Genomic DNA, 24,648 nt, shown 5'->3' with positions numbered 1-24,648 from the left:
TCATTTTATGATCCCACTTTGTTTTGCTATCTGAGAACATGAACCCTTTCTTAACTCTGGCATGGAATTACTTTAAGATCGTTTTCTCCTACTGATAAAAGTTCTATTGGAGTCAGGCTGGTTTGCTTTGAATAGAAGCATATGGGTATTTTCTTACAGAAGTAATATATGTGCACTGTAAAACATTTGAAAATAAAGACTAATTTAAGAATAAAATTATAGTATACCACAGTCCTCCACTTAGAAGTAAGTGTTCATACTACAGTATTTGTCTTATTTGTGTTTGGGTATACATATATAAAAGACCTCACATTATAAATATGGTTTGTAATGTTCAGTGTGATCTGAACATTCATTCATGATACAATTTCTGATATTTCAATACCAGTGACATTTTGTAAAACTTTAGACCTATAAATTGTTCAATTCTGAATTTTGTGATACTTCAGGGTTTATTGATACTTTATTTCAAGGTAATATTTCATACTAACCCTAGGATAAATAAGGTTACAAGATTCTTCAACCACAGGTCTTAATGGGATATTAAAATGAATTACCTTTTGTTAAAGTAACTGGTAAAACTCTATGCTCTTTTTGTAATATGTAAGTCCTTTTAAGAGCAGTAATTGGGCTTCATAACCTTTACATCTCATAAAATCTGAACAACATTTTTTGCAGAAATCATTAAACAATTATTAAGTAAACATATAAAAAGATACAAATAATTAAGAATTAAAAACATTGAGATATTTTTATTAAGATACTTATGGGCGATTATGGTTAATCATCCTGCTGAATTTCAAAATACCTGATCTGAAAATCTAAGTGATAAATGAGAACTATAAATTGTTGGAGTAGTCAGAAGCAGGACCATAGAAGGGTAAGGACAATTATCTGTAAAATATTACTGGCTGGAAAAAATAAAAATTTCCAGTGAATAAACTATATCAATCACCTCATTCTGTTAAGTGTTGCTGATTTTCAACTTTGCTTGCAATTGTAAACTACTATTAAGATATAGTAATTCCTCAAATTCAAGTGGTAACATCTTTCAATACTAATGTCATCTTATTTTTATAAGCTGAGAAAAATGTAGGAGAAAATTTAGTATTTGGATAGCTATTTCCTTACACTGTGTTTAAGTAATTAAGCAAATTCAATAAATAAAATGGATTACTAGGATTGACTAAGAATAATTTAAAATATTATTTTCACATATTCTTGACATAGCTTTGTCTTTCAAACTTTTATATAGTGTAGAGTTTAAATTTTTGATGGACTATATTGTTACACATTTTAAAAGGAGAGGAAAATAGAAGAATAATTGTAATAATTCTTTCTCGTTCTTCTTATACTAAATTAATATTCTTTGTCTAGAAGTTCACATTTTTATAAGAATTCATGTGTAGATCTTATTATATTATACACTTCCAAATGTCAAATTATTAATGAAAATGGCCCTCTTAGGAATTCCCAGTGCTTCATTATTTCAGTTTAGAAGAGGGTTTAGTATTTAATCTTGTACAAAATATTAGTCATGAGTAAAATAATTGAACATTAATTTTTTAAATTTGACCTTTGTAAACAGATGAGTGCCTGAGTTCTGGGTTGTTAATTAACTAATATTTCACCTGGAGTATGGGAATTAATAATAGTAAAAAAACATTTTTTTATAAAAGTTGGCATAAAATTCAATACTTGTATTGCTTAAGCACATATTTTATTATGAAATTCCTTTCCCCCAATCACATGCTATATTACTTTATTTTAAATTTTTTTCTTTCTCTTTTGTTGTTCAAGTACAGTTGTCTCCATTTTCAGCCCACCACACCATCCCCTGGCCCATTCATCCGCACCTCCTACCCTCGAAACCACTCCATTTGGCTTTGTCAATGTGTCCTTCATTCATGTTCCTTGATGCCCCCCTCCATTATCCCCTATTATCTCTCTCCCTCCTCCTCTCTGGTTACTGTAAGATTGTTCTTGATTTCTTTTTATATGTTGGCTAACATAATAAACACAATGTTTACTTCAGAGTTGCAATCTAAATTTTAGATACATAATTGTAAATATCATGCTCTTGTCTGTCTGGAAATGTGGAATTTGGCCTTTATATGACAAACAAAATCACTGGAGTAAAATCAGGAAGATTTTGAGAAAGTTAATGATTTATTGAATTGAATTATTCACATTCATTTATTACTTAATAAATGGCATTATAAATCATTTGAATTTTTATCATTAGAAAAGTCTAAAATCTTCATTTTCTTTTTTTATATCAGCAAAACTTGAGAGATAAAATCGGTAGTTGTGCCCTGGCTGGTGTGGCTTGGTGGACTGAGTGCCAGCCTGTGAACTGAAGGATCACTGGTTCAATTTCCAGTCAGGACACATGCCTGGGTGGCCCGCCAGGTCTCCAGTAGGAGGTGTGCAAGAGGCAACTGAGCCATGTATTTCTAACACATTAATGTCTCTCCTTCTCTTTCTCCCTCCCTTCCCCTCTCTCTAAGAGTAAATAATCTTCAAAAAATGGTAGCTGTAATCATCAAATATGGTACTAGAAATACTCTCAGTATAAAAAAAGACTCTGCAGTAATTTTGAAACTGGAGTGAACTTGAGTATTAGCCAGGTGCTTAGTTACATGATGGATGATTCTTTCCTGGGCCCCAATCCCCCAAAATTCTGATTTTATCAAGCTCCAGAAGTGGTTCTGATGCAAGCAGACTCTGGATCACATTATGAGAAGAGAATGGAATCACAATGGGGAAATGCAGCTGTTATCAGGTGCTTAACAGAGTTGAGGACTTCTCGAAAGACAGCCACTGTTTTCTTCACTGAGGATTGTGTGTGCTCCACCCAGAAGTCATGTTTACCATGCGCACGGGTCCCTGGAGGCCTCAGGTTGCCTCTGGAGAGTGGCAGAAAATGTACTTTCCTAGCTCTGCTATTTCCATTCTGGGCAAGAATGGCTGCAGAGGATGCAGACACCAGGAAGGGGTAGAGGTTACATACTTGCTGGTATTGCTTTCAACAAAAGAATAAAAATTCATCCCAGTCTTTATTTCAGTATGTACATATTTTCTAGTACACAGCTATTTCTAAAATATTCTAGATAATCTCCAGAGTAGGGTGTGAGATAACTTCTTCACAGAAGGTGTGTTTTTATTCAGTGATATCCTCATATTATGACATCATAGTCTGAACATAACAAAACTGTTGAAAGACATTAGTGTCTAAGTGATCATCAAATACTTGCTAATGTAATTAGATTGCAAGATCCCATTAGAGTTTGAGACTGTGGAGTGTATTTATCATATCCTTGATCTATATACTTCAGCAATAGAGACCAAAAAAAGCATTCATTTGCACTGTTAGATTTGTTTACAAGTCCATGAAAGGTATTTAACAAGAGAAACATGAGCTATTTAGTCATTGCTCTCAAGCCATAATACAGGTACTATTTTTTTTAACCCCCACCATATATTGTGCTTTGGAAAGAAGTGGTAGAAATGAGAAGTGAGAGAGGACAAATAAACTAGGGAATGTCAACACTCTGCCTCAGAACTAGGACAGCAAAATTAGATTTGCCAGTGGAATTGAAGTTAATTCTCTTTTTAATCTGCTCAGCTGATTATATGCTCTTGTCTGTTGGGAGCTTCAAGGATAGGACTGTAGTTTTATTTCATTTTCTCAATAATATTGCCTAAAGTGTGGCTTGATATCCAAAATAGAGTTGGCAGTAGATGGTGTGAATATAAGCTCAGCTTCCTGATTTACTATTGACATGATCTTGAGTAATTCTTTCAGACTTTTTACTTGTGTCTTCAGTTTATTTTTTTTGACTTAAATTGAGTTCCAACACTTTTCTTAAAATTGTAGCATATAGCATAAAGACACACCATACTATTCATGTGAATGCATTTTGTATATTGTTACTATTGAATGGAATTTCAGTGTATGTTCCTTTGAAATGTGTCCCATTCACAATCAGGTGTTAAGCCATTTTTAGTCAAAGAAAACTCAACATCTTGTATTAGAGATAAGGTAGGGATGGAACAATAAATATTCCACTTCCATGCCTCAATTGTTAAGTGATTGAGAAATACAGGAATAAGTCAGAGGGGAATTCAAATGATGCCTGTATTATTGATGAAGTTGTCATTGGCTAATGGTGGTATATATCTGTTAGAAAGTAGAGTTTGTAATGTGAAATGGCAGAATTAGACAGAGTTTCTCATTCAAACACAGAAGACCTTGGATCATAAACCAAGGTAGTTTAACAAAACAATAGCTAAGAATTGGGATTGGGTTGCAAGTTTATCCTGAATCCTGGTTCCCACTAACATCCTAGGTTTTAAAGAATTTACAACTTCATATTAGAGATGTGTTAAAATTATTGCTGATTAATTAACATATCAAATTCTGACTTCATATAGTTTTAGGTTAGGTAATATGGGTACATAAAAGCTAATAGAATTTAAATGATATTTTATAGTATATTTTATTGGTTATGCTATTACAGTTGTCCCAAATTTCCCCCTTTGCCTCCCTCTACCCCATGTCCCCCTTCCCTCCAGCACTCCCTCTCCCCCACTTAGTTCATGTCCATGGGTCATGCATATAAGTTCTTTGGCTTCTCCACTTTCTATACTATTCTTAACATCCTCATGTCTATTTTGTACCTACCAATTATGTTTCTTAATCCCTGTACCATTTACTCTATTCTCCCCCTTCCCCACTGATAACCCTCCAAATGATCTCCATATCTATTATTCTGTTCCTGTTCTCATTGTTTGCTTAGTTTGTTTTTGTTTTTTAGATTCTGTTCTTGATAGCTGTGAATTTGTTGTCATTTTAATTTTCCTAGTTTTGATCTTCTTTTTATTAAATAAGTCCCTTTGACATCTGTTAAATCTGATAAATCTGATAGGTTGGCTATCTCTGTTCTGTTTAGCTTTTTAAATGAGGTTTTATTGCGTTTTTTCATTTGGGCCGTATTTGTCTTCTCAATTTGACAGCCTCCCTGTGTTGGTTTCTGTGTATTAGGTAGAACTTCTTTGACTCCCTGTCTTAGTGTACCTGTTAAATTGTGAGGACAGAGCCTTAGTTATTCACCAGGGCAGGACAATCTGCTTTACCACTTTGTGGCTCTGTATGTGGGGGATGAGTTGGAGAGGGGACAGTGCTGCTGCCTGGCTGCTGAAAGTTTGCTTGGCACTTACTTGCTCCATTTCCAGTCACTTCACCCACTTCCTGTATGCACCTGGTGCCCTTCCAGCCGTTGCCCTGGTGGTGGTTCTCAGAGTGGGTAAGTTTGCATGCATTCTAGGACCATGAAGGCCCCTTAAATGGACTCTCCTGAGAGACTGGCCCCAACCCCCACTGACATTTATAGCCAGAAGTTATGAGGCTTTATTCTTCTTGAGCTGGGTGCCTAGGCTCTATAGTCTGGCCTGGAGCTGGGATCACTCACACCCAAGATATCCCTCCTGATTTTTATCTACCACATGTGAGTGTGGGACTGCCTGTTCTGCCAACTGCCACTACTACTGCCTCTTTACTGCTGCCTTGTCACTGCCACACCTTGTCCTCTCTGTCCTGGCTCCCCATCTCCACCCCTTCTACCTATCTGGATGAATATGGCTTCTTTAAATCCTTGGTTGTCAGACTTTCATAGAGTTTGATTTTTCTGGCAGGTCTGGGTGTTTTTTGTTTTAAGGTTAGTTGTGATCCTTCTTAAGTCTGTGCAAGGAGGTAAAGTGTGTCTACCTACGTCTTCCTCTTGACCAGAAGTCTGAAAGTTATTTTAAATCTATTAGTTATCCTACTAGGGAGTTGCCATTCTTTACATACGTTTTTAATTTTTATAGTTTTACTAATTAAAGAATTGTTTAGTAACAATTTCTTATAGATTTGTTTTATAATCATAAATATTGAGGTACAATCTAATGTACATTTCTATTTGACAAATCCGTATACTCATGTCAGTTTATTCTAGTGGTATAATTACTCAAAGATAATATCTCTGTTCCATATCTTTATGATCTCTTCTTTTACTTCCCTTTGTTTTATTATATGTTTTTTCTTTGAAATTAACTTTATGTTTGTGGAAAGTGCTTTGCCACAGGGAAAGGTATTGATATTTCCAATACGAATTGCCTTACATCCATATAAAAACTTGTCAAACCTTGATCCTGTTGGGGCCTCGATCATAATTCTAGCAAATATCAGTAAGTGTTTGTTGATCACAAGTGTGACCATAGGCTTGTTTTCCAGGTCCAATTACTCACAAAGAAAAAGGGAAACATGAATTCAACTCTTACTCATCTTTATGTGAGCCACAGCCACAAAGAATATAAGGATATCACAGAATAGAAGAAAGTAACATGCAGGCTCATGCTTCAAAGATATGCTTTCTTAATCAGTAACCTAGTGTATATATTTTAATTCTGAAATAAGCAAATCTTTTTCTACTCTTTCTTCTTTTCCTCAATGTAGATCCATAGCTCAGGCCTTTTCCTCAAAGCAAACAATTAGAGATACTGCCCAAGGTTCTGTCAACTGGGAACAATTCCTTTCACCATCCTGTTTCGGGGGTAACCATGAGTGAGTCTGGAGTGCAGCAACCATCCACTTGAAACAGGTGCCAGTACGTTTCAGACCCATTCATATCCAGTGAAGATGTCACGGGTAGAGCAGCAGTTGATACCAACACCAGATTATATTTGTGAACACAACAGTTGTTTTACACTTGCAGACAAGCAAGTTAAGCAGAAAAATGAAGAAATACCACCATTGTTATATCATTCAAAACACCATTCAACTTTTTGTTGGTGGCACAAATATTTATAATTATCCCAGTGTTTGTTTTAGTTTACTATTTTGGTGATGGTGGGAGGATGAGGCTGAACACTTTGAGACATATTTTTTCTTCCTACCATAATATTCTTATTCTCTTTAAGAATTCTGCCATTTCCTATGTGTAGATATTGCTACTCTACATTCAGGGCTTTAAAAATACCCATAGGATATACTTATGGGCCCACCAAAACTGTTATTAGATATACCTAAGGAAGATGTGATTCACCTTACACCATAAGTTCACACTCTTATCAGTGTGCCATCGTGGCATTTTGGGCCTTCAGGGATTTGTGTCAGTGGAGATCGTAACTAAAAAGCACTGGAAGATGTGGATATTCCTTTTTCCACAGTATACATAGCTGAAGATCCCTGGAGAATGCTTTGAAGAAGATTCATTATATACATGTTTAGCAGCAGAGAAGAATCCTTTCTCAGAGAGCATTAGCCTTTCCTTAGACAAAGGACTGTGAGTCTGAAACTAGATAGGAGTCTGTGAATCCCCAGATTGAGCCAGTTTTTGCACTCAACCCTAAAACTGTTTTCTTTATAAAGGTAAAACTGAAGCTTCATGGGCTATACATAAGTCTCATTTCTAAGGACCCTCAGATCCATTTGTTACAGTAGACCCCTGCAATGAAAAATTCTAATTACTTAAATTGCCTCTAATGATTAAGTGTTGCTATTCATTCTCTACTAACTCAGATGTCATTATTTCCCGTTGAACTAAGAAGTTCAGTTCAAAGATCCAGTTCTTATCATTGTCTCTAGGCTGCAGAGGACAGAAACCATAGAGCTTTCATGACTGAATTGCTTTTTTTTTAAGACTTTATTTATTTATTTTTAGAGAGGGAAGGGAGAGAGAGAGAGAGAGAGAGAGAGAGAGAAACATCAATGTGCGGTTGCTGGGGGCTATGGCCTGCAACCCAGGAATGTGCCCTGGCTGGGAATCGAACCTGGGACACTTTGGTTCCCAGCCCGCGCTCAATCCACTGAGCTACGCCAACCAGGGCTCATGACTGAATTTCTTAATGCTTAGAGAAGGGGATGTCAGAACAATCTGGAGCAAAGGTCTGCAACCACAACCTACAGGCAAAACCCAGCTGGTGGCCTACTTATGTACAGCCTGTGAATAAGAATCATTTTTATATTTTTAAAGAGTAGAAGGAGAAGGAGAGAGAGGGGGAAGGGGAGGAGGAAAGGAAGGAAGGTAGGAAGGATGAAAGGAAGAAAAACAGAAGATGTTCTATGTGGACTGCAAAACCTAAAGTATTTAGCATCTAGCTTATCATCTAGCACTTTACAGAAAAAGTTTACCTACAGACCCATTTTCTCCATCCTGGCAGACAAGTATTGACTTTGTAATCCCATTGGTTGCAGGCCACTACATACTCCAAGCTTTAATTATCCATTCAAATTGGCTGTTAAGGGCAACCCAGATACTTGAGATAACATTAAATTCTGAAACCTGTATGAATGCAACCATACTGACACAGTCAGATCCAGTCTTCAGCTTTGCCCTTCTTGGTCTAATAACTCTTAAAATCCATTCCATATGTACTTTCAGACCCATGCTACTACATATTGGCAGAAGCCTGTAATAATTTCTATGCATGAAATAAGTAGCTTCTCTCAAATACTCTGACTTACGGGGTTTCACTCTAGGTATTGATCTTAGAGGAAAGCAGTGAAGGGTGTTGGCATATCTAATAAGGAAAGTTGGTATCACTTGTAAGACAATTGCCTCAAGTGAAATTTTGAAAACTCTTTATTTTTTATCTTGTTTTGTTTTAGTTTGTTTGTTTTAAAAGGGAGTACAGGTTCCCCCAGTAAAGAAAGAGACAAGAACATTTAAGAGTTTAAAATTCTTAGCCTCATCCCTGTCCCAATCTCTTCTCCAAGTCTTATGATTCCACATGTTCCTAGATGTCTGCTAGGGGTTTTGCCTGCTACTGGAGTTGAAGCTCTGTCTTCCTGCATTCGCAGGCTGTCTAGGACAGTCAGAAAAGCCATCATTCTCTGCTCCATCCCTGTAACCCCTATTGCCACTGTGTTAACTACATTTCACAGACTCCTGCTCTCCCCTCCATTGATAGTCCATCCCAGTTCATCACGAGTGCAAATCTGAGTGACTGTGGTGATTCTTCATTCCATAAGTTGCCAGTGTACTACTTTCACTTGGCAAGGCATTGAGAACACAATTATGAGAACAACCAATTCCAAAATGGACCTTATAGAGTTTGTTTCCTGGGGCCATTGCAGTACCTGCACTTATCAGGATCCCGGCAGGAAACAATGCCACCATCAAAGGTTTTAACGGAAAAAATTTAATAAAGGGGTTCTTTGCTAAGATGTTCAGGACTAAAACACCCAGAGAGGGATAGGGAAGCATTCAAAGACTAACAGCAGGAATCCTGTACTACCCCTATGAGGGAAGGGAGGGAAGATCATGGCTGCTACCACCACACAAAAACTGGAGTCTTGGAAGAAAGGCCACAGAAGGGCCACAAAAGAAAGCAGCCAGTGCCGAAACTAGCAATGGACAAGTGAGTGAGAGGACCAGTAAATAACCCTATGGTTCCTTTCTCTCACTTTCTGGTGTTCGGACACCGCTTTCCATTGGAGTGGCCATGGGAACCTGGGTGATGTAATCCATAGGGGAGGATTCACTCTGGAGAGGTCACAGAAAATATTCAGGTTCTAAGGAGATCATTGGAGAACTAAGAAACCCTTAAGAGACTGTGTGAGATGATACTACTACTATATTTAAATGATTCTGATGATTTTTGTTTTGTTTTGCATTAGTCAAATTCTCTGAAATCAGAATTCATTCTAAAATTTGTAGTGTAGTTTATTTGATCACAGTATTCTTAAGAGTAATGGGCTGTCTTATGGTCCACACTGACTTAAATTCAATAATCTATAGTGCATTGCCATAAAAACTAGGAAAGGAGATGGATATGGTAGAAACAGAATTCCACGAATTTACACTAAGTAAGTTTGAAACATTTTAAAACCTCCTTACAGATTTAGAATCTTTTCATGTCTATAGTCTTAAATGAACTATTAACAATTTGTATTAGTGATAAACAGTGATAGAGGTGGGAGTTGAACATTTGCAGTTTTTATGTGAGGAGTAGGAGGCCTTAGCAAAATAACCCTGTAAAAATTAACACTGTGCTGTTTTTAGAGAAAAGAAAAAATCTCTCCTCCCAGGTTGTTCTGTGAAGCATAAAAGCTTTTGTTTGCATTTTAAACAGAAAAAGAAAGTTTTACATATGTATAAAAATAGCTGTTGCTGGTCATGTTTCACCATATCTGAAAAGCATAATCTTAAAATGTGTTGGTACTTTCCTGTATTTGAAAGGAAGAAGTAGGTTAACTAATATATATGTGTATAGAGATTTTCCTTGAAGAAGACGCTGAGAAATAGACACAGATGTAGATAGTTTATTGAGAGGACGAGCCCATGAAGTTCTAGTGAGAAAATGGGAAATGTGAGACAAGAAAGCAAGAAAAGCCAGTGTTAATAAGCAGATTAATGTGATGAGCAATTACAATTCAATAGCACTGGGAACCTTCTCATTGCTCTGTAAGTAAAAACCTCAGAATTGTCCCACTGAAGATGGGAACAGTAAGTTCTTTACACATTGATTTTCATCCCTGATTGATTAAGGGTTGCCCTGCCACTGCCCAGCTCTCTAAATTCCCAGTGCTTCTGAGCTTCCAGGCGGGTGCATAGGGCTGAGACAGCTCGGTTAGCCCCAGAGAAAGTCCCCAGGCAGCAATGCAGAGGAAGGGAGTGGTCAGTGTGCATATCAACTGACCATCAAGATGTAGCTGGTGGTCCAGGAAAATATGAGAGGTACCTCAGCAGCATCTGCCTCACAGATATATATAGTAAACAGCTGATACTTTCTGCCACCATGAATAATCAAAATTAACCAACTTTCCTGGAGGACAAATACGAGTTTTACTGTGTTTCACTACCTTTATCCTGTGGAAAGTCCCTAATTTTGTTCCCCTGCTGCACTAAGTCAAAGTGTAAGACCAATTCAGTTACATTTACTATATTATCTGAGTATAATCTGATATATTTGTGTGTCATTATATCAAGATTAATGTTCCTGTTAATCACTACTGAGTCCATTATGCCTGCAAATCATTTCTTTGTAATTTTCTGTTTGTTTGTTTTTCTCTGCACTTTGGCTACCAGTTAGAAAAAATATAATATTGAATAAAGGCATCATGTAATCTTTCTTCATGATGCACAGTCAAACAAGGGTAAGAGATGGGATCTTATTGAAAAAAAAGAAAATCTGCCATTTGAAGCTGTAAATAAGTATTAGGAAGGATTTAGATTTATGATCAGTCTCATTCTTTTGGAAAATGTAGTATAGTCTGTTCTTGGTGTAAAAACAATTATTGATATCAATTATTGATACAAATTACCTTCAAGTTTAAGGGTTTGTTATAGTATTTTGCATGAAAAATAATGCTTCATTATGATATCTGAAAGAACACCTTATAGTACATGTACAGAAATTAATATGGCTCTATTTTTTGTATAATGCTATCATTTACTTTATTTTGCTAGATTAGAAATTTACATTTAAATAATTTATTTGCAGAACTTAATTGCAAATCAAAGCTTTCGAGGAATGGAAACTTTGTGTTTCTATATTTCAGGTTCATTATTTATTGTTTCATTTCAGTCTGTTAAAATTGGCCAAACAATGACAATAACCCTCCTGAAATGGGTGGAATAATGATTTTAATTTGATTTAGTTCATGTGAATAAAAGTAAGTGCATTGCAAGGCCAGAAGGCTCCTCTTGAGAATTCACAGAGCACAGAGCATAGTATAGACCACATGTCTATACTATGAAGTATAGACATGTGGGTCTATACTTCACATGTTACTCAAGGACAAGCTTGTATTTTCTAGGATAAGGGAAAAGAAAACATGACTATGAAAAGGTGTTCTACCAACTTCTGTAGTTTGATTCAACACAGTTTCATACAAAAAGATTAGTAGAAGGCAGCAGAAATACTAATTACCATCTTCATGGCTCTGACAATTTACCTAACCTTGCTGAGGCTCAATGTGATTATCAGTAAAATAAGAATAATAAAGCTAACTTCATGCAGCTTTATGAATTTTTTTTTATTTCAATCATTGTTCAAGTACAGTTTTCTCCCCCCTACTCCCGTTCCAGCCCATCCACCCAACCCTCAGTTTTATGAATTTTAAATAAAGTAATGCATGTTAAATACTTAGCAACATATCTGGTACATGGAAAGTCTTGCCCTGGTTGGCATAGCTCAGTGGATTGAGCGCGGGCTTCGAACCAAAGTATCGCAGGTTCGATTCCCAGTCAGGGCACATGCCTGGGTTGCAGGCCATGGCCCCCAGCAACCGCACATTGATGTTTCTTTTTCTCTCTTTCTCCCTCCCTTCCCTCTCTAAAAATAAATAAATAAAATCTTAAAAAAAGAAAGTCTTAGTAAATAATAATTGAGAAAATTAAAGATTAAAAGACCCAAGTAATTTAATTTAAAGAGAAGAAAGGGATGACATTTAATAACAATCTTCAGGTTTGTAAAAACCATCAAACAGCAATTATGGACTAAGTATTAGGTTTTTAAAATTTTTCAAACAATGATTATTGAATAAGTATAAGCCAACACAAATTTAAAAGGAAAACAATTTAAACATAAAAAATAGCCATAATGTATCGATAATGAATAATTTTTCTCAGGAAGTTTTGCAAAATAGGTATGACTGAGTCTAAAATTGATTTCCTATGATTGTTCTCCTACAATGCTGTGAATCCCAACTATACAACACAGAAATATTCATGCTGCACTTTAAAATACCTTATAGCTTAGCCATACTTTTATTGATTTAAATTTTAGAGTCCAGAAGTTCTATAAATTCATCATAGATGACCATACTCTAAGAATGTGTCATATCATCTTTAACCTCTTTTCTCTTGAGAGGAAATCAGATTCCCAATAAGCTGTCACATACTTTGCATACTTGAGATTAATTTATAGGGTGCTTAATATTGGCTACATTTAGCTCATATCAGTACAAAGAATCTCTGTGAATCTTCTCAATAATGTTATTGTGTCCCTTGCTAGTAGGCTAAAGATACAGTCTGTGGAGTCAGACTGTCTGCATCAAAATCCTAATTCCAACAGCAATTTCATTTTCCCATCTGTAAAATGTGACTAACATCGCTGCCTTAATGGCAGTAGTTTTGAAAATTAAGTGAATAACACATGTAAAACATGAAGAGTCCTAGCTTATGTTAAGCACTTGATAATTTAAAACATTATTAGTTTAGTTTTTACTGTAATTGTTTTGTAACTATGCAACAGTTACTCTAGCTAGTTATGATATAAATAAACTCTTCCTCTACTATTCCTCAAACATTAAAATACTGAATTATGACACCATGTCTGAGTTTGTTCAGCAAGAATTTATTTAGTATTCAGTCTGAGTGAGATAGTCCATAGAGAATAACAATTATATTGGTGATTCATACACAACTAGAGTATGTTTCTCATGTGTTTTCTGCCAGATTTTTTTCTCATTCTGTATATGTAAATATATTTGTCGAATATCTCTTCAAGAAATGATGCTAAGCATGGGTTGAAATAGAAAGCTTCCCTCTTCAGAGATACTTTTATGTAATGAGGAAGTCCGACTGCATTGGTGACTCCAGTGTTTTCCTCACTACTAGCTCTAGGGTTTCTGGGTGGGACCTCAGTTTAGGGTTAGTACTTCCCCACCAGAACCTTCCATTTATGTTTTCAGAAGCAACTTTTTAGTTTATGACATGAAGGAATACTGCTTTATTTGTATTTTGCTACTGAATTTCTTTTTTTAGTTTTTATTTTGTTGGTTTTCTGGGCATGGGAATGCTAATCTGTCTTTATGTACCCATCTTGACTTGGAAGAAAGATTTTGAAATTCTCTTATATAAATTCTCTCATTTCTTCTCAGAATAATCCAATTCATTGGATAGGGCTTTTTTCTTTATAAACTATCATTTAGTTAAAAAAAAAAACAGTGGATCAGAGGAGTTAAATACCATAATCTAGGTAAAACTACGTTCATTGGCAGAGCCATGCCTAGTAGCTCAGTGCCCCTAACCCCAAAGAATGTTCTTATCATTCTACCCCCAGGCCTCTCACTTATGCTGAGCATCCTGGATTCACAGTTGTACATGAAGTGTGTTGCAGCTGAGGTATCAGTTTAATCCCATATGATTATGATGGGGATAATATGAATTTTATTATTAGTCTCTTATATAAGCAAATTAATACATTCCCTAAGCAGCACATTAAATTTTTTGAGAAATAACAATATAACCTTCTGTTAGCATTTTGAATATAAGAAAATAAAGATATATTTTATTTTTTCCAGAAAATACAAAAGACATCATAATTATCTATGAAGAAGACGCTGAGGAATGGGCTCTGTACTTGAGGGAAGTTTTCTCACACATCATGAAAAGGGAAGCAATCCGGCTACATCACCTGGAGGATTACCCTCTTCGGGATTTGGAACTGCTGAATGTAAACTCTTATAAATGCAAACTTTTGATATTATCAAGTAGCCTGCTTGAAGACCTAACTCCAAATAAATGTCAATTTCTGGAAAAGGTGCTTCATTCACCAGAAAGTGTGGTTATCCTCCTGTGTGGGGTAACGAGTTCAGATCGATTCTACAAATTATTAAACATCTCTGAAAGCAAATGGGAGATCTCAACTGAGCAGGGACCTGAAGATTACATCTCTGTAATCGAGAGCATCCTATTCACAGGTAGTGTTGCAAATCTTCTCTATTTATTTTTATTTTTTGTTTTTTCTTATAATTAAAAACACTAAAGTTTTTTGAAGAATGGATATCTGATGTTAGGATAAAAACAGAAAAATAAAAGCAAATTTATTTAACAATATGCTGCACTTTCCTGAAAATGCATAAATGTTCTTAATTTTTAGCTATATTCCAGTAAAGACATCGGTTGCTCAAAAAATGGTTTATAAATATTTCTTAGGGCAGCTTATATGAAATCACAGTTGGCCAAACAAAAATGTTGGGCTATGCTGCTATATAGGAGTTTGGTTCTGGAAGCTGTTTTCTTACTTAACTTGAGATAATACTATCTGCTATGATGCTGTTACCACTCAGTAGCTGTCCAATGTCTCAGGGTCTGGGGTAAAATTACAAAGCTTTTGTTGCATTGATAATTGTATGATATCTATTACTGGTATGAAGTACTGCTATTTTTACTAATTTTCAATAACAAAGATAGTTTTAATTGTATATCCATCGTGTTAAAGAGCAGTACATAAGGGTTCCTTCATTAATTAATTACAGTACTATGTAATAGTCAAAACTCCAATGCTTACTAACATGAAAGCTCCTTCCTCCCCCCCTGTTCTTTTCTGCTTGAGGCTCATTGTGGAAGGGGTGAGACCGGGGGAAGCTGTCACATGCCAATAGAAGTCCAAATGGCACAGGGAGAGGTGCTGGACCAGAGAGTCCTGTTGGTCTAGTCTGGGGAAAGAATGGATGGGTTGGAAGGTCAACCCACCAGAAGCATGCAAAAGTTTGGGAAGTTAACTGGTCATTCTGAGAAAGCTACTGGTGCATCCCACACCCAAACTAATATAACGCCAGGGGGACAAAGAAGTTCTCTCTTTTGCGAGGGTGACCCACACTCATCCTGTGCTTTCAATTGTCCTTTTTCCATGACAATGTGATCCTAGCTGCCACATAGCTCATGGCCATGCAACTTCACATGCAGGCTCCAGGAGCAAGCCTGAAATGGATTACAGTTGGAAACACACACTAAGCTAGCCAGATGCTGGACTGGACTATACATTAATGTGAGGCATGAACTCTGGGCAGTGACCTTTATCTTGACTCTATTAAAGACAAGAATGGATGCTTCCCATGGTGAGATGGGTGGAATGGGACACTGGGGAACCAGGTGGGGATCCCCATTAATTGTACATCATCGATAAGCCATACCACAGATCCACATCCTCCTGTGCATGTTTCAGGAAAATCTTTTCCTTTATTTTTTAAAAATATTTTGCTGTTTACGCTATTCCAGTTGTCCCAATTTTTCCCCCCTTGTCCCCTTCCACCCAGTCCACCCCCCACTTTCATAGTCAATCCCCACACCATTGTCCATGTTCATGGGCCTTCCATACAGGTTCTTTGACTAATCCCTTCACCTTCTTTCAATCAGTTTCCACCTCCCTCTCCCCTCTTACAGCTGTCAGTCTGTTCCATGATTCTTTGCCTCTGGTTCTATTTTGTTCCTTAGTTTATTTTGTTAATTAGATTCCTCTTATAAATGAGATCATGTGGTGTTTGTCTTTTACAGACTAGCTAATTCACTTAGCATAATAGTCTCCAATTTCATCCATGCTGTCACAAAAGGTAGGAATTCCTATTCCATTTTGTAAATGTACCAGGTTTTTTATCCACTTATCTACTGATGGGCACTTAGGCTGTATGCAAATCTTGGCTATTGTAAATAGCACTGCTATGAACATAAGGTACATAAATCCTTTTGAATTGGTGTTTCAGGATTCTTCAAGTATATTCCCAGCAGTGGAATCGCTGGGTCAGAAGGCAGTTCCACTTTTAGTTTGTTGAAGAAATTCCACACTATTTTCCACAGTGGTTGCACCAGTCTGCAATCCCACCAACAGTGCACTAGGGTTCCCTTTTATCTACACCCTCACCAGCACTTGTTGTCTGTTTATTTATCAGTGATAACCATTCTGAATGGTGTGAGTATCTCATGTGGTTTTAATTTGCATCTCTCTGATGGCTAGTGATGATGAGCATTGTTTTCATATGTCTATGGGTCATCTGTATGTCCTCCTTTGAGAAGTGTCTGTTCAGGTTCTAGCATAAGAACAGACACATAGATCTATGTAACAGAATAGATAGCCTAGAAATAAACCTGTCTTTTTAAAAAAGTTATTATATTGTTGTTCAATGACAGTTGTCTGCATTTATCCCCCACCACTGCCCCCCCCACCCCCAACCATCCCCACCTCCCTCCCCTACTTCCACCAGCCCTTGGTTTTGCCCATGTGTCCTTTGTAGTTGTTCCTGAAAACCCTTCCCCCATTATCCCCTCCCACCTACCCTCTGGTTACTGTCTGATCGTTTTTAATCTCAATGTCTCTGGTTATATTTAATTAATTGACCATAAAGACACAGATTTAAGAGAAATAAACCCGTGTCTTTATGGTCAGTTAATTTTTGATAAATAAGGCAAGAGCATACAATGGAATAAAGACAGTCTCTTCAATAAATGGTATTGGGAGAACTGGACTGGCACGTGCAAAAAAATGAAACTAGACCACGATCTTACACCATGCACCAGAATAAACTCAAAATAGATAAAAGGCTTAAGTATAAGTTGTGACACCATAAAAATCCTAGAGAAGAACATAGGCAGTAAAATTTCAGATATCTTGCATAGCGATATTTTTGCCATTATATCCCTTAGGGCAAGGAAAACAAAGGAAAAACTAAACAAATGGGACTACATCAAATTAAACAATTTCTGCACAGCTAAAGAAACCATCACCAAAATGAAAAGGGAACCAACTGCATGAGAGAAAAGTTTGCCAAGGATACATCAGAGAAGGGTTTAATCTCCAAAATACATAAAGAGTTTATATGACTCAACACCAGGAAGACAAACAATCCAATTTTTAAACATGGGGTAATTCTTTTCCTTTAGATACCGTAAGATCCCCATTCCCACCAGCAACAAATGGCATTCTGCTGTAGCAAAACCCTTCATTCGTCTTTTGCCCTGACAAACTGCACACGCAAGCTATTGCCAGTGTAGCCACCACATCCTGCACTCGGGGCAGCCCTGCAGGCACACCTCTTGTCTTTAATCATTTTCAAACGAGGGTCTAGCATGGGTCTTGGTGTTCTGTACATCCGGAGAACACATACAATCCCAAATAACTTGCTGGCAGCCCTAATCATTATGCGTGAGGATTGTGGTACCCCTCAGTCTTGACTGTGGGGGATGGTCGGGACTCACAGCACATCAACAACTGTCCTTAAAAATTCTGTCTTCCAGCATTCTGACATCTTCAACTTCAGTACTTTTAAAGCCTTGTTTCAGTTACGTGTTGTTGTCTAACAAGTTACCCTAAAATTTAGCAACTTAAAAAAACAAAGATTGGTTCTATCACAGTTTGTGTGGCTGAGGAATCTAGGAGCAGTTTCTCGGGAGGTTCTGGATCAGAGCCTCTCGTGGGGTCTCAGTCAAGCCGTGAAGAGCTACGATCGTTCGCAAGCCTCTGCTGTCCACTAGGGGAGGATTTGCTTCCAAAAGGGCCTTACAATGTTGGCAAGTTTGTTACTGATTTTTGAGACATCTCTTGGTTGGATGTCACCTCTCAGAGATTCCGGAGGAAGGACCTTTGGCAGCAGTGTTTCTGAAATCTTCCATGTTCAAAGTGTTTGTGTGTTGCCTTGTACTCGAAGTACAGTTTCACTGAGAACAATGTTGCTCTTCTTTCTATTAGAAGTGTAGTATTTAGGGAGACCCTATTTGCCTGGCTAATTAAAGAATCCTTCATTTGTGTTTTAAGCCCAGTGACTTCACTAGAATGTTATCTTACTGCTGACTGTTCTGGACTATTTTGCCCAGAGACATGACTACTTTTTCAGAAGTTCCCTTCCCCCTCCTCAAGATGTAGATTCAAGTCTTCTTTTATTCAGGATTTATAGCTTTCAATACTTGTTCTTTCTTCTAATGACTTTGTTATTCAGGATTCCTTTTGTATGTAGGTTGGATTTATTTTGTTTGTGATGTATTCAACAATTCCTCTCTCATTCATTTTGACTCCTTGATATCCACGGATATCCAGTTTGTAACTATCACTTCACTTTTTGCTATCTTCTTATTCTGTCCCTGATCTTCCCTCCCCCCCCACCCCCATTTCATGGTACTTCTACTGTTTTCAATTATACCATTTAGATGAGCATTAAAAGTTTACAGTTCATCTCTTGTTCTTATCTTGCTAACCTTTCCTTAACCCCTCGCATTCTGCACTATATAATTGCTTCAAAGCAGTAGTTGCTATTTGGTATATTTTAAAAATGCATGGTAAAATGTTTGGTCACATTTTTTTCACTTCTCTATGGCAACATGCTTTTAGTGTGTGTTTCTGTACGCAATTGGTTTTCTTTTTTCTCTCTCTCTTTATCTCGTAGTATCTTTGTATAGATCCTGTGGTTGCCCAGTTTTTCTTTTGTACCACTGAACAAAGTGAGGTTTTATTTTATTTTTTTTTTTGGTCTAGCCAATGATAATAGGCAATGTGGGTTTTTTGTTGTGTGTTCTGTTCCGTTTCTTTTCCCCCACAATGAAAGACTTGACTTCTCTGTTTCCACAGATATAGGTTGCTTTCTGCAAATGTGTCTTTTTTGTACAGTTCCTCATTTAGCCTTACTTTCTCTGCTTTTTGCAACCATATTGCTTTCACAAATGCTTCTGTCTGAAACTGCTGCATCATGTCTACAATATAAAAATGTATGGCTCCTAACCTTAGAAGAAGGTGTATTTGTTAGTTCTTCTTGAAAAGGAGGAAAGATTTACAGGAATGTGTATGAAAGACACATGGACAAAACCAAAGGCGGGTAGGATCAAGGGTGGGAGGTGGGGATGGCTGGGATGGGGGGGAGTAGTGGGGAGGAAATGAAGACAGCTGTACTTGAACAACAATACAAAAATTAAAATAAAAGAAATCCACAGTTTCTAGATTAATTCTTCAAGGTTTCTTTTCTTTGTATCCTCCTGCACACCCTTTGCACACCATCACTGATTTTGGAATCTTTCCACACTCTGGCCATCTAGAATTTTGCTGTTTTCTATTTTTAATAAGTAGGGCATTTACATAATTGTTTCTCATTCTCAATGTTTTGGGATGATTTTCAGGAATAAAAAGAGGAAATGTTGACTGCATATTAGAATTTTAAAACTGGCAGTCCTCAAGTTTCTTCTTACTTCTTCTTCTTTTTTTGGGGGGCGGGGGGTATGCCCTAAGTATATTTTTTGGTGTTGTTGCTGTTGTTGAAAAGGAAAAATGTTGCAACTAGAAAGTATTAAAAATTATAATCAAATGCACATAAAATACAAGTAATTATGCTAATTTTCTTCCCTAAGACAGAGGGGCACTATAAATTGGTGGCAAAATTTTGAATGACTTTCCACAGTCATCATTTCTATTTGGCCACTTAATTATGCTGTCACTATTACATAACAATATTGACAAAAAACCTGTTGTGTTAGTTGTTTTGTTTTATGATGAGTACCTTTAGGTCATTATATCAGTGGTATTCTGCTATATTTTCCAATTATTTTCCTGTTGATATTTGAGTAGAAATAAGCTAATGGTTTATGGAAGAGTAGGCTTATTTTGAAGACATTGTTAGAAAAAAATCTTTCCATATTCAAATTTTAGACTGTGATTTCTGAGAGTAACTTAGATGCACTTACCAAATGAAAAACACAAGAACGTGCACAGGAAAACACATTCAAAGATGATACATTTTTCTTAACTACAAGCATGCAACCAGAATGTAGATCTATAAGCAGTTTTCAAATCATGCATAAAATAGTTTGTATGTATGAGTTGAGTTCCTTTACTAAATCGGTACTAATTACTATAGTCTACACCATAGTAAGTGTGTTTTAATAAATAGGTTAAGTGGTTGGCTAAATTATTTTGTTTCATATTGAAGACATGAAGCCTTGTTTTCCAAAAATGGGTGAAATAGGATGAAAGATGTAGAATTCAATTTTTACTGTCTTTGTGCTACTTTTCCTGCATCTCATAGAAAAATTATTTTAAAAAGAAAGAGAACTTATTATTCAGAAACATGACATGATAAAGAGAACAATACAATGCCCAGATGGTCATGGATATAATTAAATGTTCTAGTATGTACACATAAGAAAGAAAAATCAGAAAACATATTCTTGAAAGAAAAAGATATTTTATAATTAATCAAGGTTCCAGAGAGAAGTTTTTAATGCTATAAAAAGATAAAAAGATACAGTAAATCATGTTTAGTCTGATTAGTTTTTGTTTTTTATTTTGAGGGTTTTATTTTCTTTTAAGAAATTTTGAAGACCAAATTTTCTCTCTTTAATTCCCAAATTTGGATTAATCTAATATGAACCTGTATGTGTTTCCCACCTTTCTCTGTGTAGTATAATCATTTTGACCATATTTCTTCCATTTTCTGTCTTCTCTCTTTAGTTTTTGTATTTTTAGTTCATTTTCTGCTTCAAGTTTTTGAAGCAGACTTGCAGGTTTCATGCAGCATTGTTTATATGTAATACAAATGATCCGATTTCAAACTTCTGTGGAAACAACCAGCATTTCTGATTGTTACTGCTCTGTACTTTATTGTTTATAAATCATCCCCTTAAAAGACAGTTTACCAGTTTCTGTGACCAGGACACATCTGCTGGGTCTTCTTCCTCCCATGCTCTTTGCTCTTTATTCTTGTATCTTTTGCCTTTGGACCCTTCTTAGGCACCCTGGTTTGCTCTCAACAATTGCATATCTCTCTGAGCTTTTAATATGAAATATTAAAATAAAATATGTGTTTAATGCAATAAAATTGTACTAAAATACATTTATATTTCATATTCATTTCATACTTATTATCTTTCTTTATTGTCAAATTATAGATGTCATGGTAGTAGGAAAGCTGCTAATTTTTTAATAAATAACCTTAACATTTTAATTTTGTTTTTATATTACCAAACCAAGGATTAAAAATTTTTAGCTTCATTAAGTGTAAAAGAAGACTAAGATAAAGAATAGCAGTGTAATAGTAGAGTTATTGGAAAAACAAAACAAGAAAAACAACAACCACACATCAGACACAAACTATGTAGAAGCATTTATTTTTCTTTCCTCCATCAGAGCTGTGCAGTGCTGTAAGAACTTGGGTTAGCCTAGTCAACGAGGCCTCAAGGCCTTTCAAATCAAGTCCATCATTTTCACATGATCTTTCAGCTCCTTGAATGTGTGGCTCTGGCATGGGTGTTTCTGTCGTTGGCAGGTACACGCTGCACACTGGGGTGATTGCCTCTCCTCCCATTGAACAAACACAGCCGACCATTTCTGCCTTCATACTACTGTTCTCTTGCTGCCCTCTCCATCCGGAGTGCCCTCGCCCATATTCTCAGTCAAAATCCCAGCTATTTTGTAAGGTCAACTTGAAAAACCTCCTTTATCAGTGAATTTATCTCAGATGCTTTCCTTTTAGAAAATATTTACTTCATTTCTAATTCTATTAAATTTTTATTATTGTTTGCTTATGACTCTCATTACATTTTTGTAATTATTTTTGACAATATTCCTTCGTATTACTTTCTGTTAAAAAATGTAATGCCAGTAACTTTTTTAATAAATATTTTAGCATTCCCAGCATTCAAAAAATAACAGAAGTGTACAAATTGTGGTTTTAACTGTAGATTTATAAATGTTTTTTGGTGCAGTTAGGCTTTTCACTGTTTTAATGATGAACAGGTTTACCGTGATATTCTTGCCAAAATACACAACCTTAATCTGATCACAAGGTGATATCAGACAAACCTAAACTAGATTCCACAAAATAATTTTTATAGCCTTCAACTATATTAAAGCCAAGAAATTAAAAGAAAGGATGAGTGATTGTTCCAGATTAAAGGGATTTAAAGTTATATAATATTTGAACTTCATACAATATTTAATACTGAATTGGAAGCTGGACTAGGAAATATAGCTGTAGTTATAATTTTGATAAAGAGAAACTCTTAATATAGTCACATATGTCAATGTTTTTCTTTTAGTTTACTACTTACATATATTGTCTAAGAAATCTTTACCTCTCTTAGGTCATAATATGTCTTCTAAAATATGAAACTTTCTCATGGAAGTATGACATGCATCTGGAATGAATTCCGTGTACAGTGTGAAGCTGGGCTCCAGATTATTTTTTCCATGTGAATGAATTGTTCTTTGAAGATTTCAGTTGAATATATTTAAGAATTTGGAACCATTCTGGCTTCCTATTTGAGTCATTTTGTTGTTTTGTTTTTCTAAGAATTTGTTGATTTTAATTATTTTCAAGTTTATTGACATAAAATTGTTTATAACATTCCTTTATTTTTTATATCTGCTCTATATGAAATTATGTTTTCTTTTTTATTTCTAAGATAATCTATTTGTGTCTCTTTTTTATATCAATTAATCTTCCTAGAAGTTTGTTAATTTCACTTGTCCTTTCAAAGGACAACCATATGAATCTTTAAAAAGTATTTTGTATTGTAAATCTTTCTACATTCATTTTTGTATTATATTTAATATTTATTAACTTTTACTTTCTTTGAAATTTTGAAATGCATAATTCTTAGAAATATACCTTAAATAAACATTTAAAGCTATAATTTCTAAGTACTTCTTCATCTAAATCCAACAAGTTCTTACAACTTTTTGAATTAATATTTAGTTCCATGTATTTTCTTATTTTACTTTGATTTGTTCATAAATAAACAGAAGTGTGAATTTTAATTTTTCTTTTTGTCATTGATTTCTAAATTTTATGGTATAGCTAGAGAATATGATGTATATCATTTTGGTAGTTTGAAATTTATTGAGTTCTATTTGACTGAGTTTTTAAAATATTCCATGTATTCTGAAACAGAACACTTATTTCCATATTTAGTATGTGTTGTTTTTTATGGCCATTGGATCATGTTTGTTATTTATATGGTATATATTTTTATGTTCTTTTCTTTTGAACTATCTTATGTATTTGCTAACCTTTATATATTTATGAATCTTTATAGCTGGATTTTTTCAATTCAGTGTCAAAATTTTAATCTTTTAATATGTAATTTAATTATATATTGATTATAGTACTTGATGCGTATGGATTCAATTCCACCATCTTATTTATTGCTTCCTCTTTTATATCATCTTTTTTGTTCCTTTCTTTGTTTAACTTTTTTTTGCTTTTTTTTGGACTGAGTTCCTCCCCATTCCATTTGCATGCTACTTTATTCTTTCACTGATATCCTAGAAATTACAAGATGTATACTTAACTTAGCCATTAAAGTAGTATTATTAACAATCTGTAATTAATTATATTTAATTATTTTTCTTTCTTCTGAAAAAATATATAAAGGCCCTTTATAATGCTTTAACTCAGATTATCTATGTTTTCCTACTTTACAGGGTAATTACTCTATCTAACATTTTCCATATTTTTTATATTAAAAGAATCAGTATTTATTTATTTTAAACCACACATTTACAGCATTCTTTATATGCCATTTTGTCTTGGATCTCAACTCTCTTCCTGAGATCATTTTCTTTTTCTATAAAGTATATCTTAAAAATTCATTTTGGTGAGCTTTATTGGTAATAAACAACCTCAATTTCTATTTGCATCATTACTGAAGATGGGGCTGAAGATAGCCCTAGATTAAAGAGTGTTCTGGCCACACATAAAAAATTTAAAAGCAAGACTTGAAAAATGCCAAATGTTTTCAAGTAGCATAAATGCATTCCAGAAGAAGGCTCAAGAATGTCTGTAGGAATATGGCACCCAAGAAGGTAAAGTACATAATGTCAAACAGCATATCAAAAGTTATACAGCCAAAGAAGCAGGAAAATTCTATGCACAATCAGTATAAAATTAATCTTAAAGAG

General features: G+C 35.4%; 1 protein-coding gene across 2 annotated transcripts in view; it reads left to right on the top strand.

Moving 5' to 3' along the window:
• BANK1 (B cell scaffold protein with ankyrin repeats 1) overlaps nucleotides 1-24,648 on the top strand; it is a 312,144-nt gene that overhangs the window by 17,121 nt on the left and 270,375 nt on the right. Inside the window, exons 1-2 of one of the 2 annotated variants that reach the window (XM_036025983.1) lie at nucleotides 10,414-10,493; nucleotides 14,297-14,695. In XM_036025983.1, coding sequence (XP_035881876.1) covers nucleotides 14,380-14,695 — 316 coding nt within the window. In that variant the 5' untranslated portion in view covers nucleotides 10,414-10,493; nucleotides 14,297-14,379. Of the gene's footprint in view, nucleotides 1-10,413; nucleotides 10,494-14,296; nucleotides 14,696-24,648 lie in introns of those variants that run through there. The other variant, XM_036025976.1, reaches the window with a different exon arrangement.

This window comes from Phyllostomus discolor, chromosome 1, assembly GCF_004126475.2.
Source record: "Phyllostomus discolor isolate MPI-MPIP mPhyDis1 chromosome 1, mPhyDis1.pri.v3, whole genome shotgun sequence".
In the NCBI taxonomy this organism is placed as follows: domain Eukaryota; kingdom Metazoa; phylum Chordata; class Mammalia; order Chiroptera; family Phyllostomidae; genus Phyllostomus; species Phyllostomus discolor.
This window is presented reverse-complemented; position numbering and strand designations above follow the sequence as displayed.